The 15,490-nt window shown below is 41.0% G+C and overlaps 2 protein-coding genes and 1 long non-coding RNA gene across 6 annotated transcripts; 1 reads left to right on the forward strand and 2 right to left on the reverse strand.

Annotated features, from left to right (window-relative positions):
• Positions 1 to 3,527: 3,527 nt before the first annotated feature.
• Positions 3,528 to 4,633, reverse strand: LOC103704705 (glycine-rich cell wall structural protein 1.8-like). The gene has a single exon (XM_008788110.3). It carries the CDS (start codon positions 4,599 to 4,601, stop codon positions 3,756 to 3,758), a length of 846 nt encoding a protein of 281 aa, XP_008786332.2. The 5' UTR covers positions 4,602 to 4,633; the 3' UTR covers positions 3,528 to 3,755.
• Positions 4,634 to 5,904: 1,271 nt separating this feature from the next.
• Positions 5,905 to 7,727, forward strand: LOC113462564. 4 transcript variants are annotated; one of them, XR_005511926.1, is made up of 3 exons: positions 5,909 to 6,907; positions 7,028 to 7,314; positions 7,415 to 7,727. It is a non-coding gene; the product is annotated as an uncharacterized LOC113462564 (long non-coding RNA). The 4 variants fall into 4 exon arrangements; XR_005511928.1 differs by having other exon boundaries at positions 5,909 to 6,367; positions 6,686 to 6,907; positions 7,028 to 7,727; XR_005511927.1 differs by having other exon boundaries at positions 5,912 to 6,367; positions 6,704 to 6,907; positions 7,028 to 7,727.
• LOC103704706 (probable ADP-ribosylation factor GTPase-activating protein AGD8) lies at positions 7,528 to 15,236 on the reverse strand. The gene is made up of 7 exons (XM_008788111.3): positions 14,927 to 15,236; positions 14,564 to 14,682; positions 11,921 to 12,359; positions 11,340 to 11,600; positions 9,387 to 9,512; positions 8,319 to 8,420; positions 7,528 to 7,977 (listed from the first exon to the last, which is right to left on the reverse strand). Exons 1-7 carry the CDS (start codon positions 14,993 to 14,995, stop codon positions 7,870 to 7,872), a joined length of 1,224 nt encoding a protein of 407 aa, XP_008786333.2. The 5' UTR covers positions 14,996 to 15,236; the 3' UTR covers positions 7,528 to 7,869.
• Between the last annotated feature and the right edge of the window lie 254 nt (positions 15,237 to 15,490).

Below are 15,490 nucleotides of genomic sequence, written 5' to 3' on the forward strand. Positions count from 1 at the left end.
TCCATGGTTGTCTCGTTTTTGAACCTTGTAAAATGAAGGGCAACCTTTGCAGTCTTTTGAACTTTCTTGCAGAAAACTACTCCTTGCAGCTAGAGAGGGATTCTGAATAAATGATTCGATGAGCTCTCTCTCCCTCTTGAGTGCTGATTTTTTTTTGAAAAAGGTAATCCAACTTGTTTCGTGTGTATATATTTGTGAATATACGTATATATTTTTTCTCTCTCTTTTTTTTTGATCCAAAGGATGCTAAATCCATCAAAAATTTTAGTATATATGTGTGTGTGTATATATATATGCATTTGTTAATGTATGTACGTTTCTATCTATGCAGTTGTTTTGAGCAATGTTGATCTATTTTTTTGTCAAGCCAAAATTGTCATAATATTTGACATTACTAAAAATATACTATTATCATGAACCATCATAATCGAGGTTAAAACTCAGTGTGCAAAGAGTCAAACATAATCCATCGGTGCTTTGTAGCTTAAGAAAGCAAGAACCTTATGGAAGAAAAAAAATCTATTAACATGAACCCTAAGACCTTTAATATTTAGAATCCTATTGAGTCATGAATTGTTCCTCATGTTTGTGACCTAGAAGATGGCCCATGTTTGGATAAAACCCAAGAGTACTACTAATGAATGGCCTGTGCATTGAAGATCCAACCATTCTTTTTTTTTTTCCTCAATATATATTGCACGTGCTAATGCTAATTTTAACTTGGCCAAAAAAGAGAGGTACTTTTTTTATAGCAATTTCTTTTAAAGTATATATAATATCGTACTTTCTTGCATTTAGGAAGAGAGACTTTTGTTTTTATATAGAAATTTGGAGAGAAAGTGCTCAACAAAATGACCCTTTATAGAAATTTTTGGTTTTTCAAAAAGAACAAGAAAATTTTAACCCAACAAAACCATTAACCATCAACTTACCGTAAAATTCTTTTGCTGCCGTCGTAATTTTGTAGTAGCCAAGAATGGTAAGCAATAGCAATCCTAGCAACAACAAATAATATAATTACTTTCTGAAATATAAATATTTTTTTCTAATAATAAATAAATTGCAAATAAATCATATAATATATCATATGCGAATCATTCGACCAACCTGCTTGTCCGCAATAATGCAAAGAATAATTCAACCAAAATAAAATAAAATAAAAAATTAATTTAAAAAAAGGTCCAATGCTCAGAACAATATCAGTCTCTTTTGAGAGCTGTGCGAGACGCGATTCAACAGTTGACGCCGCGAAGAAGATTAATCGTTCTTGCCACCAAGGTAGTAGCCTAGTGGTACTGGGCGGGGATTCTAACATCATGGTCCCAAATTCGAGTCGCTGCGGCGACGATTAAAATGTAGTTTCGGCCACTGCTTGGACATGAGGTATATGACCGCTTTTGGACCGCTAGTAGTCGAGGTGATGCCAGGTGTGACGTACTCACACTTGGGACTCGAGCCAGAGCCCAGAGGGGTAGCTGAGCCGGGCTCATGGGTGGGGAAGACATGAATAAAATCGGTCGGGGTGCCCAACACACGGTCATTTTTTTCCGCATCGAACATTCTTCTGATGGGGCGAGGGCCTAGTGGAGGCTGTTACGCGAGGGTGGGCTTGTTCCTTCCTCCTCCCTGCCTCTTTTTGTTTAGCCGAAAAAAAAGACAGCAACCAGAACCCTCATCCCCCCGGTCACTGGATTTCCTGGCCCCCGCCCACCTTGACCCGCTTCCAGATACGGGTCAAAACGTCCGCTCATCTTGCGCTCAGCCCCTATGGATCCATCCATCTCCGCCGTCCGTCCGCCGAACCCACCGTCAGATCTCTACAGGATTCGCACAAATCCCACCTCAAGTGGGGGGTCCGCTACCTCTCCCTCTCGCTCGTAAACCATCCCCAAAACCTCAGGCGGGGTGTACGCGTCCCGGCCCTCGCCCGCCCCTCCCGGCGCCGCATTCCAGAACCCTATAACCGGTGGCGCCATGAACGGACCTGGCGTCGGGCTCGAAGACGGATTCCCCGCGGGGCGCCTCTTCTCTCTGGGCGTCTCCTACACCTATGACGACGTGATCCTCCTCCCCCACTGCATCGACTTCCCCGCCGACGCTGTCGACCTTTCCACCCGACTCTCACGCCGCGTCCTCCTCTCCATTAGTCAGTAAAACCATGTCCAGATATTTTATCATTTAGCCGAGCATCAGCCGCTGAGATTTTCAGAAAATCTTATCATCTGTGAATTGTTCTACAGGTCACGAAAACAAAAAAAGGATTGTCTTATGGTGAAACGGAATCTCCCAGCGAGGGCGGTCTCTGAAACCAAAGGGCCTCATCCCAAACTTCCCATTAGACAACGTATCGTATGATAATGTGTCGTATATCTAGATGTGGAATCAGCTGCTATTTGACTAGTTTATCGCTACTTCCTTTGAAGTATCGGTAGCGTGTACCGTGTATCTACTATCCTGCATAGTAGGTTCAGCACATTTAGAACATGCATGAAAAAAAAAATGAAATAAAAGAAAAAACACATTTTAGTAGCTTTCGTGATCCCCACGCTGTAAGTTTATTTTCTTTTATTATATTTACCTATTATTGATATATGTCCATTCTATTCAGTTTTATGGGTTGGAGTTAATAAATTAACCATAAGAAATATAGTACCTTTGTTTTTTTTAGGAGTTAGGGCGACCAAAATTTTAATTTTAGTCTAACAATCATGCTGGCTACTGGTGGTTGGTGGGGTCTTTTGTATTACCTAGCCTGTAGCTAAACTTAAAAATTAAAAGCAACAATGATAATAGCTGAAAATGAATCAGATGTAGATTCGATATTAGTATATTCATATCAATATTTATTTTATTTGACTAATATAGATACAGATATTAGTCGGATGCAAAAATTTATATCCATATTTTATTTAAACAGATATAGATACAAACCGAATATCTAAAATACAGATATAAATATGAATATAATTCGAATAGTTATACTTTATGATCACAGCATCAAAGATATTACTATATAGATGATAAATTAAGTTAATATTATGTTAATGTGGTTATTTTTTTTAAAAAAAAATTATTGGTGCTATATAAAATTAAATATAGTTATAAATAAAATTAGATATTTACATATGGATTGAATAATTGCTTATTTATACCTATTTTTTTTTTTTTTTGATAGATGTGATAGGAATATGATACGAGTCGGATAGCTTTAGATACTATAATAAATTCTGACGGATATTATTCTATCCACTTCGGCCCCTACAATTGCTGCACAACGACAACATTCCTACCGTACTTCATATCCTGGCTGTTAAAGGAAACCAGTTTGATTTATGCGTTTTGCTTTCTTTTTCGTTCCTCTCGTAAGCTTTAATTCCCATGCGGAAGGAAGGGAGAGAATCTCCCTCGCTGCTCCCTGGACCGAAGAGCTACATTAACCGGATGCTGATGAAGTGCCGGCTGTTTCTTTTGGCAGTTTTCATCAACTTATTTCAGCTAAGAAGAACCAGCATTTTATGACACTACACTAGATAATAAGCATACCATCTTTCATTCTAAGAATATTATATACTTTGATTACAGTCAATTTAGCTTGGGCTCAATGCGAAACAATCAACTCCAAGATCATTGTACTGCTAATGCTTTGGACTTCCACACATGCACGCTTACCACGGGCCACTCATAGCCACGCTTATTTTATGCTACTGACGATTGAAGAAGAGAGGACCCTTTGTAGTAGTGCTAGAAGGCCAACCTCAAGGGAGGTAGCCACCATGCACTCCGGCATACCCACCTCCGGCGCCACTCCCACCGCCAGCACCACCTCCATGCCCTCCAGCTCCTCCATAACCGGCACCTCCACCACCGCCACTCCCTCCTCCGCCACCGTACCCGCCGCCATGCTCTCCTCCATCGCCATAGCCCTCACCACCTCCGGCTCCACCACCACTCCAATAACCACCTCCATGCCCTGCCCCAGCTCCACCGCCATAGCCACCCCCACCACCACTTCCACCACCGCCGCCATATCCCCCACCATGCTCTCCCCCAGCTCCATACCCTGCACCACCACCGGAACCCCCGCCTGCACCATAGCCTCCACCCTGTGCTCCTCCAGCACCAGAGCCACCACCACCACCACTACCACCGCCGCCGCCACCTCCATATCCACCACCATGCTCTCCACCGGAACCGTACCCACCTCCACTGCCGCTACCACCTCCGCTTCCGTAGCCTAATCCGTGATCTCCTCCAGCGGCACCATAACCACCGCCTCCTCCACTACCACCACCAGAGCCACCATACTCCCCTACTCCATACCCAGCTCCGCCGCCACTTCCACCACCACTCCCATAACCAACTCCATGCTCTCCAGCTGCACCATAGCCGGCCCCGCTTCCGCCACCCCCTCCACCAGCATAACCTCCAGCGACTGCAACTCCACCTCCGGCTCCATAGCCGGCACCGCCACCAATGCCGTGGCCAGCACCATAATTTCCTGCCTCTAGATTCAACAAGGCTCTAGTGGCTGAGCATATTGTCGCACCCAGCAGCACTAACAGTGCGACCGTACTTACAACTCTTCCAGTGCTAGTACCCATGAAGGGACGTCTGTGTCATGGGATGGAGGGAGAAGAGTTGCGGGCATTTATAGGGTTTGGGGGTGGGTGGGTGGGTTTGGAAGTGGCTGAAGGCACATGGGAAGGGGTAAGGTTTGTACGCCTATTGGAGTGACCCGGCCGACAGATTCTCCCCAGTGTTGCGCTTCCTCTGGCCTGCACAATCTTCTCGGGATCTCCATTCCATGGCCAACTTTTCCTTATCTTGGAGGGTGTCATGCGAAACTCTTTCACACCACCAACAAATTGCCTACTAGTAAAGACTCTGAGCATGCAGTCAGCGCTATCACATATATGATCTCATGTAGCAGCTTTGGATGCCTGATTTTGGATCACACAAGTTGCGTCGTACCAGAAAACCATGGCATCTGCCCACTGTAGGCGTGACCAGAAGCTGCATTAGCTCGGTACTGTAACTCTGTAAGCATGTCTATTCTAACTATAAATGGTCTCTCAGTATGTGCGATAATAAAGAACTTGGTCTAGTGCAAGCTTAATTTTCATATTGTTTTGAGAAAGGACGATGATCAACAGAGATCCTATACTTAGTTACTTATAAAAGCTTTCTAGAGATCCTAGGGAAAATGCAAGCTTAATTTTCATATTGTTTGAGAAAAGTAACTAAGTTTAAGGTCTGTTGAGTTTGGCATTTTACGTACCCAGCTCTAATATAGTCTTGCATACAACAAAGAGCAACCTGTCAAAGAAGTTCTCGAAAATGGCTAATGATCAGGATACCCGGCCCAAGACTCGCCAAACCCACATAGTCATGAAATTCTTCAATCTTGTAGCTTAACATAAGTGTGAGTTGCTATCTGATAATGCTATTGCTATTTGGTATGCAAACTTTCTTCCATATCTACAAGCTTATGGTATATCGAGACTCGAGAGTTTGAGTTTAACACTTTAATCGTCTTATATTGAGGTAGTTATATTTAGCTTAGCATATTAAATACTGTTAAAATATATAACAGCACGGAGCATGAACCACAACCACAAATAACGGGCTGCAGTCCCATCAATGAATTGCTTCGCCGAATGGCACCAGCTAGAATCCAATCTGGACCCATGAGAAAGAAACCCTCGATTCATTTCAACACCATCCTTGATGCTCCCCAACGCGCTAAGAATCACGCGCGCGCGTGCCTCTTCTAAGTGCTACCACGCGTATCCTTGGTGCGCGCGCCTGGTTTCGGCATTACATCAAATTTCAGCATTCCTTTTATTTTGAGGCAAAAGGTTTGGCTTTAAGCCTTTAACCCACCAATGCGCTCGTACCACCACATCCACAGCTTTCCAAGTGGGCCGGGATGCTGGTGATGGATGCTTTTCTCTTCTTAGTGTGGGTACGATCCATGTGCTTTGTTTGTTCCAACTGCGGTTCTGCGACTAGCAACCATTCCGCTGCGTTGCCTGCATTGGCGCGCAGAAAAGAAGACTTGGCGGTACTATAGATGGCGAGACCAAACGATGCAGCTCCTCTAGGCTCTAAATTGCTGTAGACGTCGGGCAGAGCTTTGTGCAAACCTCTTTGAGATAGCATGAAAGCCAGATCTGCTTTGCCGACGATGGTTGACTCGGCGAGACCTGACTATTTCCGACGAGGATCGGTGGGACGAGGTTTTGATCAGGAAGACTTTCAAAGTGCAGTTAGCTGAGAGGGTACATGCCATTCTGCTACTTCAGAGAGCATTAGATAGACAGGTTTGGGTGGCGTGCTGAATCTTGCTTGCTGAATTATCCATGGGGTACCATTCCTTACCATTTTGTCATCAGTAGTTGCAACTATGATGATTTATTGACCCTTTAACCGTTCTGATGCCATCTAGTAATCTAGGCACATTTTTGAAGCTTGAAATTAGTTTGTTTTCTGCCTTTGGTATAAGCCCTACTCGGGTTTTTAAGTTTTCTAGCCTTAGATGCAGCATGATAGTCATAGCTGCTGTGCGTTTCTTGTGCTGCAAAATAATTTGAAGCTATCTTGGTGCTTAAAATTTTGTTGCATTGATCCAGATTAAATAAAAAATTCCCGTATCTCATGCTCTATTTTCTTTTTTTAAAAAAAGAGCGTACTTGGTGCCCAGGAAGGAAAGCTTGACACGTAACCTTGTTCGTCCTGTTTCCATCAAGAGGATGCCCATGAATTCCCTTGTGGTCTGCTAGATAGCTTGCATGGCTGCTGTCTTGACCCCAGCTTGAAGGACCAGGGCCAGCCACCTTGGCACCTTCATTATAGAAAAGGCATCCTTGTCGAGCAGGTTTTTGGAGGCCGTCGTCCCAGAAGCCAGGTAACCGCTGCCTGTTAAGTCATCCCTTTCCACCAGATACAGAAATCCAATTTCCACCTGAAATCCCAGTTTCCTGTTATCTCCGTTTTTTTTAATGTCATAACTGTTCCATTGATTCAGCTGCGATGCTGTGACTGTGGTCGCTGTCCGGAAGCCATGTTCAACATCTGGAGGCTGCACAAGGATCAGGTGTCGATGGAGAAGCAACAAGCTCCACAAGTTGTTGCGCTTCAAGTGACCTCAAGTCAAGACCAAGATAACGGATAGGTTTGTGGGGTATCCGTTGGAGCTAGACTTGAAGCCTTTTCTTAGCTGCCAGGCGGATGGAGTAGGCATTCCTTCTGCTCCCAACTTGTGCCTGGACATTATCATTATTAAGCTACCGCTCGTTCATCTCCAACAGCATGGTATCTAACGGATGATTCTAGAGCAAGTGTGCTTCCACCATTTTATTTATTTCTTATGATAGGTGCGCTTATGATTCTAATGATTCCATGTCCACTGCAGGTCGCCAGAGTTTCTGAAGCATGTATTTTAAGGAAGCAGCCTTCATCCTTTTCGATACAAAAGCAGGGATCCTCATCCTGGCTTTCAACTTTAATGGAGGCACACAACATAAATAACATTAAATGACTAAACAACTGCAACTTTTCAGGCATGGTTGCTGGAAAGAAATTTGCCGAGTTCAGAAATACAAGTCCCAAACTTCTTAGAGCTTTAACAAATATGTTGTCCAAATGCCACAAACACTCTCCTAAGGGTTCTACAGCCCCAAACGTTTCCACTATTACAAAAGTAGGTCATGCACAGCACCAGGAAAGATGAACAATGTATCTCCGTGAAAAAATTACGAGATAAATTTACGACAGTAGGCTAGCAAGCTCCCCCGATGTCGAGATTGATCCAGTCTTCGAATAACTGTTCCTTAAACACGTATATGAATTTGACCTCACGAACCACACTCAAAGGATTCTATCCTGAAGATCATTGATAAGACTGGAAGCTAAAGATGTCAACCTTTTCCCAGTCTCCCCAGCTATGGTCTTGAGGGAGGATATATCCTCTGAAGCCTGAGAAACACAAGGAAGATATTGAAGCAATCATATGGAAAAAAACACATCACAAAAAACTTAGCCATTTATAAATAAATTTTGGTCCTACACTCAAGCCATCAAATTTGATGGTTTGCTTCTCAAGAAATAATTAAGGTTGTAAGGGCAGTCAATGCAGTCGCAGTTTGCAAGCACAGATGATGAACAAAAATTAAAGATCATTCATCACCCCTCATGTTCAACCATCTCAAAACTCTCAACGAAAATGATCTTGGTGCACATTTCTGACGTTGACCTAGCAAGTGGAATCTTCTGGAACTGATTAATCAGCATATAACATCCCATGTTCAGGAAAGTACCTGGAAGGAGATTCGGTTGATAAGGTCCGCTGCAGTAAGGTCAAGTCGAGAATCATCCATTTCATGACCAAAAATATCGGCACTAGAAATGGAAGTTGACCCCTACATAGAGGAAAGTTAAAAGTGAGTGGCTTTTGAACAGCAATCCAACTTTATTAGTTAGCAAGGCAAATTAAATATCAATAATCCGAACTTGATAGTTGAAGAAATCAAGATTTTAAATCCCATGAGACAGGGCCATCAAGGTATTTCTATAGAATGGGACACACCACCATCCACGTCCCGACAGTTGGGACAAGAGATATCCCAAGACATATTGGGATGTTGGGACGATGGTAGGACGATTCTATCCCAGCATCCCGCAGGATGTACTATCGGGATTTGAAACCATGGAAAAGATAGCATCCAACTCGCATATGATTCTTCCCAACCATCCACACAACACAGTGCAATAAAATTATCAACATATGGAGCTCTAGAGATGAGAAACAGAACTCAACACAAATCACGATGAAGAACTACTATATGCATTTAAGTAAAACTCAACAGCCTATGAGTTTAGGAAAATGCTTTCAGATTCCATAACCATGCGAATCTACAAGTAACACTTTTGTGGTGCTTCCCTATTTGTTCAAGACGGTCTCTTGGACCATACTTGTCAGGCCCTGACAAGTGAGTGCACTAGCCCCATTTTCACATAGTTAAAGTGGAGTCACATATGTTGCTGAGCTAGCATTAATCATGGTAGTAGGATACGTGAAATGCATGAGAGAGACATCATGGATGGCTGCAAACTTGTGGAGCCCTGGAACCACCAAGCAACCAAAAACTAATAAAGTATGGAGTCATGCTGGATCCCTGTCACTGTATGGGGCCCATGAGTGGTCATGCTCCCACAAAAACAGGGATTCTTTTGGAATTCTTTTAGCTGAAGTTGATTCTTTTAGAACTGATGAAGGGATAGTTTGAAAACCGGCGGAGTTGTATCACTCTGCCCCGTGCATGAAGAACATCACATCTACATATCAGATTCTAGTAAGGGTTTATGACAACAGCTAGAGTGCATACTGAGAACTTTTGCAGGGAGATTTGAGCCTCCATATCAGCATCTTTGTTCTGATCACCAAAGAATTGGGCTGATGAAATTGACTTTGCGTTTGAGAATTTCTGCCTTGCTTCATCACTTTCCTGGATCTGATGATCATGATGAGAGTTAAAACAAACAAACAAACAAACTCGGAGCTTAGACATTCGATAACAAGATCAAGTGCTACATGATTTGGCATCCCTACTATAGAGTTGTCCACTGCATAAAACCAAAAGATCTCAGGAACTACCCTTAATGTCACCTTTTCCTGGGATCTGTTGCAGTATCAGTTTTATGCAGACTTATCATGCATAAATATGAACAAAGTCATCATCCATTAATGTAGCCTTTTCCTCATGCTTACCACCACAGTTATCCCACTTTAAAAAAATGTCAAGATAGAGAGGAAAAACCAATGATGACACCAAAAACCTTGCAAAAATAATTGATTTAAAATAGGACGAGAAAATAAATTCGATTAAGCCAATAAAATAACTTCTCTTGAAGTTCTTTATATGTTTCCACCATGCTAACCAGTGGATAAACTACAAAAAAATGCTTTAGTAACCCAGAAATGTAACTCAAAACATCACTCAGTTGGTGTGTTGTCATTCCATTGCTCCCTTTGTACCTGCATTGTGAATTGTGCCAAATAATGAAGCCGCATGATTGGTGGAAGATAGGTGAGTGACTTTTTTTTAAGTGATTTTTCTGAGTTACCATAGCATTGCTCTAAACTATATAACATTGCCTAGCAAGCCACTATGACTATCTGACATGAGAGAAATGCATACAGAAAGAGATGCAAACATAATGTTTGCAATTCCACAGATATTATACACTAAATCCACAGATGTCATACACCAAAATGTCAAAACGCATCCACCTTGATATCAACCTTGGCAAAAATTATCCTGACATGAGCATATACAATATGGTTGTGTTTCTTCAACAGCATCAAATATGAAGCTGTAGGCTTTGGTCCATTAAAAAATGAACTTTGTCCAACATGGAAAACAAATTCATGCTAGCCAATGTGGCAAATAGTTGATTATGCACCAAAATGATAAAGGGGGCAGGGATCCAAAGTTATCGTACGAACATTAGCAGAATGAGCTTGTTAAGAGCAATGTTTTCATTATGTAAAACATGGATAAACAGTACATGATGAAAATTTGGTGGCTATGTCCATAAACACATGCTTGACAACACAGGATGACTTAAATATCTCGAAATTTAATATATCAAAAACTAAGAAACAGTAACCAAATAACCAATAAAATTTACAGAACATCCATAATTGGTCATTATTGCTAACTTACATTTTTGACATACATCATTTGCCCATTCTTCTTTATTTCTATACTAATTTAAATAAGAAATTAGCTCATGATTTGTTAAACTGAACTGAATTGGTTTGTCGAGGTGTGCTGGCTATAAATAGTCATAGGCTTCATAATTGTGCGATTGCATTCAGTACAAATTCGATTTATTGTGTAATTAAATTAGAAATAAGTTCACTTTCTTTGTCACATAATTATATGCAACCAATAATTTAAACATAGTTTTCTTTTTGTTGCAACAAGTTCATCAGTTTTCGAGCAGCACGTGGTAATATCTCCTAGGGATTACGAATTAGAATAAAAAAACCGCTACATGGTAACTCTGATCACAAATTGAAATGGTAAATTTTGATAGTTAAAGTAACATCACAATTATAGACTATATGAATAACCATAAGTTTAAGGACATAAAAATCATAGAAGCCTACAAAGATATTATACGTGACTGGGAATACAGGAAAGCAACATGACTCCATCATATGGCGTGTGAAAGGTCACATGTTGAAGCAGAAATTAAACAAATAGTTAAATCCAAATGCAAAATAAAAGCATGATCACTTTAATGAGAAATCTTTTAAAATATAACTTTACCTGTGCTTTTGACGAATTGGAGCTTGATTTTTTCTGAAATCCACTATCCATTCCAAACTCTGCAAAGAAATTTGAAGATTTTGGTGGTGCAACATGACTGATCACTTGAGCACCTCCCGAACTGGTCTCATCAGATGGTATGGTTTCCACATACTCAAATCGAGAAGGAAAAGATGGGCCATGTGTTGTGTTGGAATTTGCCAAGGATGCTACAGCAGGTGCCGGTTCTTCAGGCTTCTGGTCATAAAGACTGTCGCTTGGCTGCAAATTAAATGATTAGCAAAGTTAAAATGGTCACTGCTCACTTCTTCATCATGCCTAGAAAGGATAAGACTAAACATCATAAATTTTGAGAAAATGTTAGAAGGCATATATGGAGGCTCCACAACCGCCTGATGATATAAAGTCCAACAAGATGGGGAAAGATAAACAAATGGAGGCTGCTACCACAGATATTTCGATAGCCACCCTTAGGAACCGACCAAAACACCACAATCAAACCATAGTCAAACTCTGTAAAGTTCCTCAGACTTCATTTCTTTTTTATTTATGATTGTTAGAATGAGTAAGCACAAATTTACCTTTGTTGTAAGTCTTCGGACGCCAAGCCCCCCAGCCTTGCTTCCTGTCCTCTTCGCACCAATGGGCTTTTTAACAGCACTTATAACTGTAGAATGAGTAGGAGCCTTAGGTGACCGAGTAATCTTAGACTCATGTTTCTCATTTAAATTTTCCTTTGACGCATCCACAAGTTTAAGTTCAGGAAGACCATTAGCTGCATCTGGCGACTGGGATGCTGCAATCGGGGAGGAAGGCAAGCCACTATCTTCGGTAATGCTTTTAGCAACCTCTTTGGAAAGTATCTGCCTGTACAACTCAGCAGCTCTTGATGTATATTTTGCCTCAATTTTGCCACCATCTGTCCATCCGTGCTGCTTAAAGAAAACCTGTGCACGGTTGTTGCCCCCAAAAGCCATCATCTTCAGCTGCTCCGGAGTCCATGAGTCTAAATTTGTGGACCTAGAAATCAAGGAAGCAAAACTCTTGAGTAATCTATATAACAACTCCCGAAAGACCCATTCAAGATCAGGTTATATATTAAAAAAAATTGATTTAAGTTATAATACAACTGTAGCCTCCAAAACATAAATAACATAAATATATCAAAAAGGGCTAAGTGAGAAGAAAAAAAATAAAGAACAAAAGAGAAGTGATGAGATACTTCTTGTATGGTAACTACAACAGGTTTTGTAAGTCAAACTCAACCCAACCTGATCACTATATTACAGTTATAACATTAATAGATAATTGCAGCTCAGCTGCAAGAGCTCTTGCCAATTAAAGGAAGAAGTATGAACATAATGTAATACCAAGCATGTCTATCTTACCTGCTACCAGAAGATTCCTTTCCAGTGACATGATTATTAACCAATCTATCTGATTAATATTTGTCTTCCAGTGATGTGTCTAAGTTCAAGCTCATATTTCTGACAACCTTAAAAAATTATTGACACCAGTGCACTTCAGAAAGTAACACAGTTCCTTCCAAATTTATAATTCAATGAAGTCACACTTCATTATTATCTAATCTATCATTCAACAGAAGATGTCAGCAGTCAGAGAATTTTTTGCCTTACTTCATAAGAATTTTTTTCTCCCATGGTTCTGATACAGATAAGCTATAAATACAAACATCAGGCCATGTAAAAGGTATACTGGCACAACTAAAAGCTCTCGAATCATTATCATCAACTGTGATAACCTACATCATATTCTTTGCCAGGCAATTATCATCAATTAGAAGTCATCTCCAGTCCATTTACCTATCACAAAAATCATTGTCAAGCTTCTTTCTACTTAATGACCACACTAAAAGAATCCTTCATTTTGAAGAATTAAAGCATGCCTTTGCCATCACATATCAAAAGATAGAAAAATGTGGAGTACATGACAATGCTAAATTAATTGAAGGGAGATTTGTTACCATGGTATATATTCATTTGCACTTGTTCTCATATTTTATCGCCTTCTCATATTGTATGTTATGATTTGTGCATGCAAATTACTCGCATTAATCATATGATTGTTTTTTTATTCATTGCATGGTTCCCTATAGCTTAAATCTCAAAACTTGAGCATATTTACCTGGTTATAATTAGTGTGGCAGAAGAAATTGGTCAGCACATCCATCCCTAGCTGGTGCTTTCTGTCATGCAAAACACCAATCTAGATACGCTGCTCTAGATTTTATATGCAAAACTAGTTTTTAGGAATATATCTACAAAGAAAGAAGCCCCTTTTGCTGCACTACATTATCAAACCCAACTGGAAATATTCCCCAAGTCTAAAAAAATTTCAAAGCAAAAGCCCTTTAAACCGCTATGTCAATAATAGACTTCCAGCAAGCAAAATGCTCACTCTTACTTTCTTGCTTCTCTACATCCTTCTATTATAAGCATCAGATCTGTGACTTCGATCATGTTGCCACAAGCTTGCATCCATCCAACAACCTAAAAGTTCAAGACCGAGGCTTCATTTTTCTTTTTCTTTTTTTACAAAATATCAACCTGGTTTTGATAACTTAGCTAGACAAAGCAAAATTTCACCACCTATGAACTGGCCTCTTCTGTATTCTACAGATTATAACACGACCTGCAAGAATGTTTGTATGCAGAATATACTTTGTTCAATTAAAGAATCAAAATATGCCTTGTAGTTTGCCCTACACTTCCCAAAAGTTGAATTCTGTACTATGAATTTCAGTGTATTCCAAACTTCTCTCGCATACAGCTCAGTGGATGGCGGTTTCCACCCAGAGGAATCCAAAAAGCAGCTAGCTAGCAAGAATTCTATTAACATCTGATAGCTTGATCTCAATTTCCATTGAAGGGATGTGAATGTTACCATATAGTCATTAAAATTGCGTTTGGGATTACCGATCACCAGCTGCATCTTCTCATGTATATAATTTCAAAATTACTTGGCTTAAGGATTCGAACCTCTTCAACTAAACCAAAAAGAAAAAAACTGGCATAAAGGTTCGCAATAATAGCAACACAATCGATTCAGGGTTTTGAAAGGGAAATTCATGAAATTCAGAAATTGCCTGCAAATTAATCGGACAAAAACCGAATTGAACCGCAAAAACAGGAAGGGAAACCTAAGGTAGCCTCCATCGAGAGAAAAAGAAAAGAAAAGAAAAGAAAAAAACAACCATCCCATACCTCACGAAACTAATGTGCACGCCGAGGCTCCGGTGGACGGCCGAGCAGTCAATGCAGAGGAAGATCCCGTACGTCACCGACGCCCACGTAGGGTTCCTGGCGTTACAATCAAAGCACATCTGAGACGAAAAGATCCACCGTCAGAAGCGATCAGATCTGGAGGATACCGTCGGGATCTGGAGTTCCCGCACCAGATCCTCAAAGCCTAATCGATTTCCAGGAGAAGAAGCGGTCGAAATTAAGGTGCAACAAACCAGAATCTATAAGGGTAAACCTGAGACTGATTCCCATAAAAGAAACAAAAGAAAGACCAAGAAGAATAATAAGAAGAAAGAAAGAGAGAAAAAAGCTTGAAAAGATTACCTTGTTCTCCGACTTAGATTTGAGCTTTTTGAAAACAGCGTTCTTGTCGGTGAAGCTTTCGGAAGCCATGGCTGGTCAGAGAGAGGGAGAGAAAGAAAGAGAGAGAGTGGGTTTTTTTCCCGAGAGGAAGAGGGGGTATTTGGGGCAAGAACCTCTCCCTCTGGGGAAAAAAAGAAGAGGGGAAGACCTTGGTTGCTCTCACTCGAATTAAAATAACGATGAATTGATAGGTTACTTACTAAACCTTTTAAATTCCTTCCACGATTCAGGAGTTTTGTAGCAAGGTGTTTTTTTCGTTCTTTTCCTTCCGAAATTGCGAGGCCCCCAGCCGTGATTATTTTACCTTCCGAGCTGGCAAGGCCACGAGCCGAGGGTTCGTGGCGACAGCCGCATAAAAAGTTAACAGGCCTGCGGTCGGTAGAACGAACGGAAAGGCCGGGTTAGATGGCGCGTAGCACCTTCCTCCTACCGGATTGTTTGGCGGTTCTGCTTTTTTACGAGGTTACATATAGAATTTTGTACACGTACCAGCCCCTTTCATGATGGCACCGAGGGCCTGTTAAT

This window comes from Phoenix dactylifera, chromosome 5 (genome assembly GCF_009389715.1).
Source record: "Phoenix dactylifera cultivar Barhee BC4 chromosome 5, palm_55x_up_171113_PBpolish2nd_filt_p, whole genome shotgun sequence".
NCBI lineage: Eukaryota > Viridiplantae > Streptophyta > Magnoliopsida > Arecales > Arecaceae > Phoenix > Phoenix dactylifera.

Coding starts and splice junctions, on each gene's coding strand:
- LOC103704705 (XM_008788110.3), bottom strand. CDS start 4,601: ATGGGTACTAGCACTGGAAGAGTTGTAAGTACGGTCGCACTGTTAGTG.
- LOC103704706 (XM_008788111.3), bottom strand. CDS start 14,995: ATGGCTTCCGAAAGCTTCACCGACAAGAACGCTGTTTTCAAAAAGCTC. Junction 14,683..14,926: donor AATCTAAGTCGGAGAACAAG/GTAATCTTTTCA, acceptor TTTTCGTCTCAG/ATGTGCTTTGATTGTAACGC. Junction 7,978..8,318: donor TCAACCGAATCTCCTTCCAG/GTACTTTCCTGA, acceptor TGTGTTTCTCAG/GCTTCAGAGGATATATCCTC.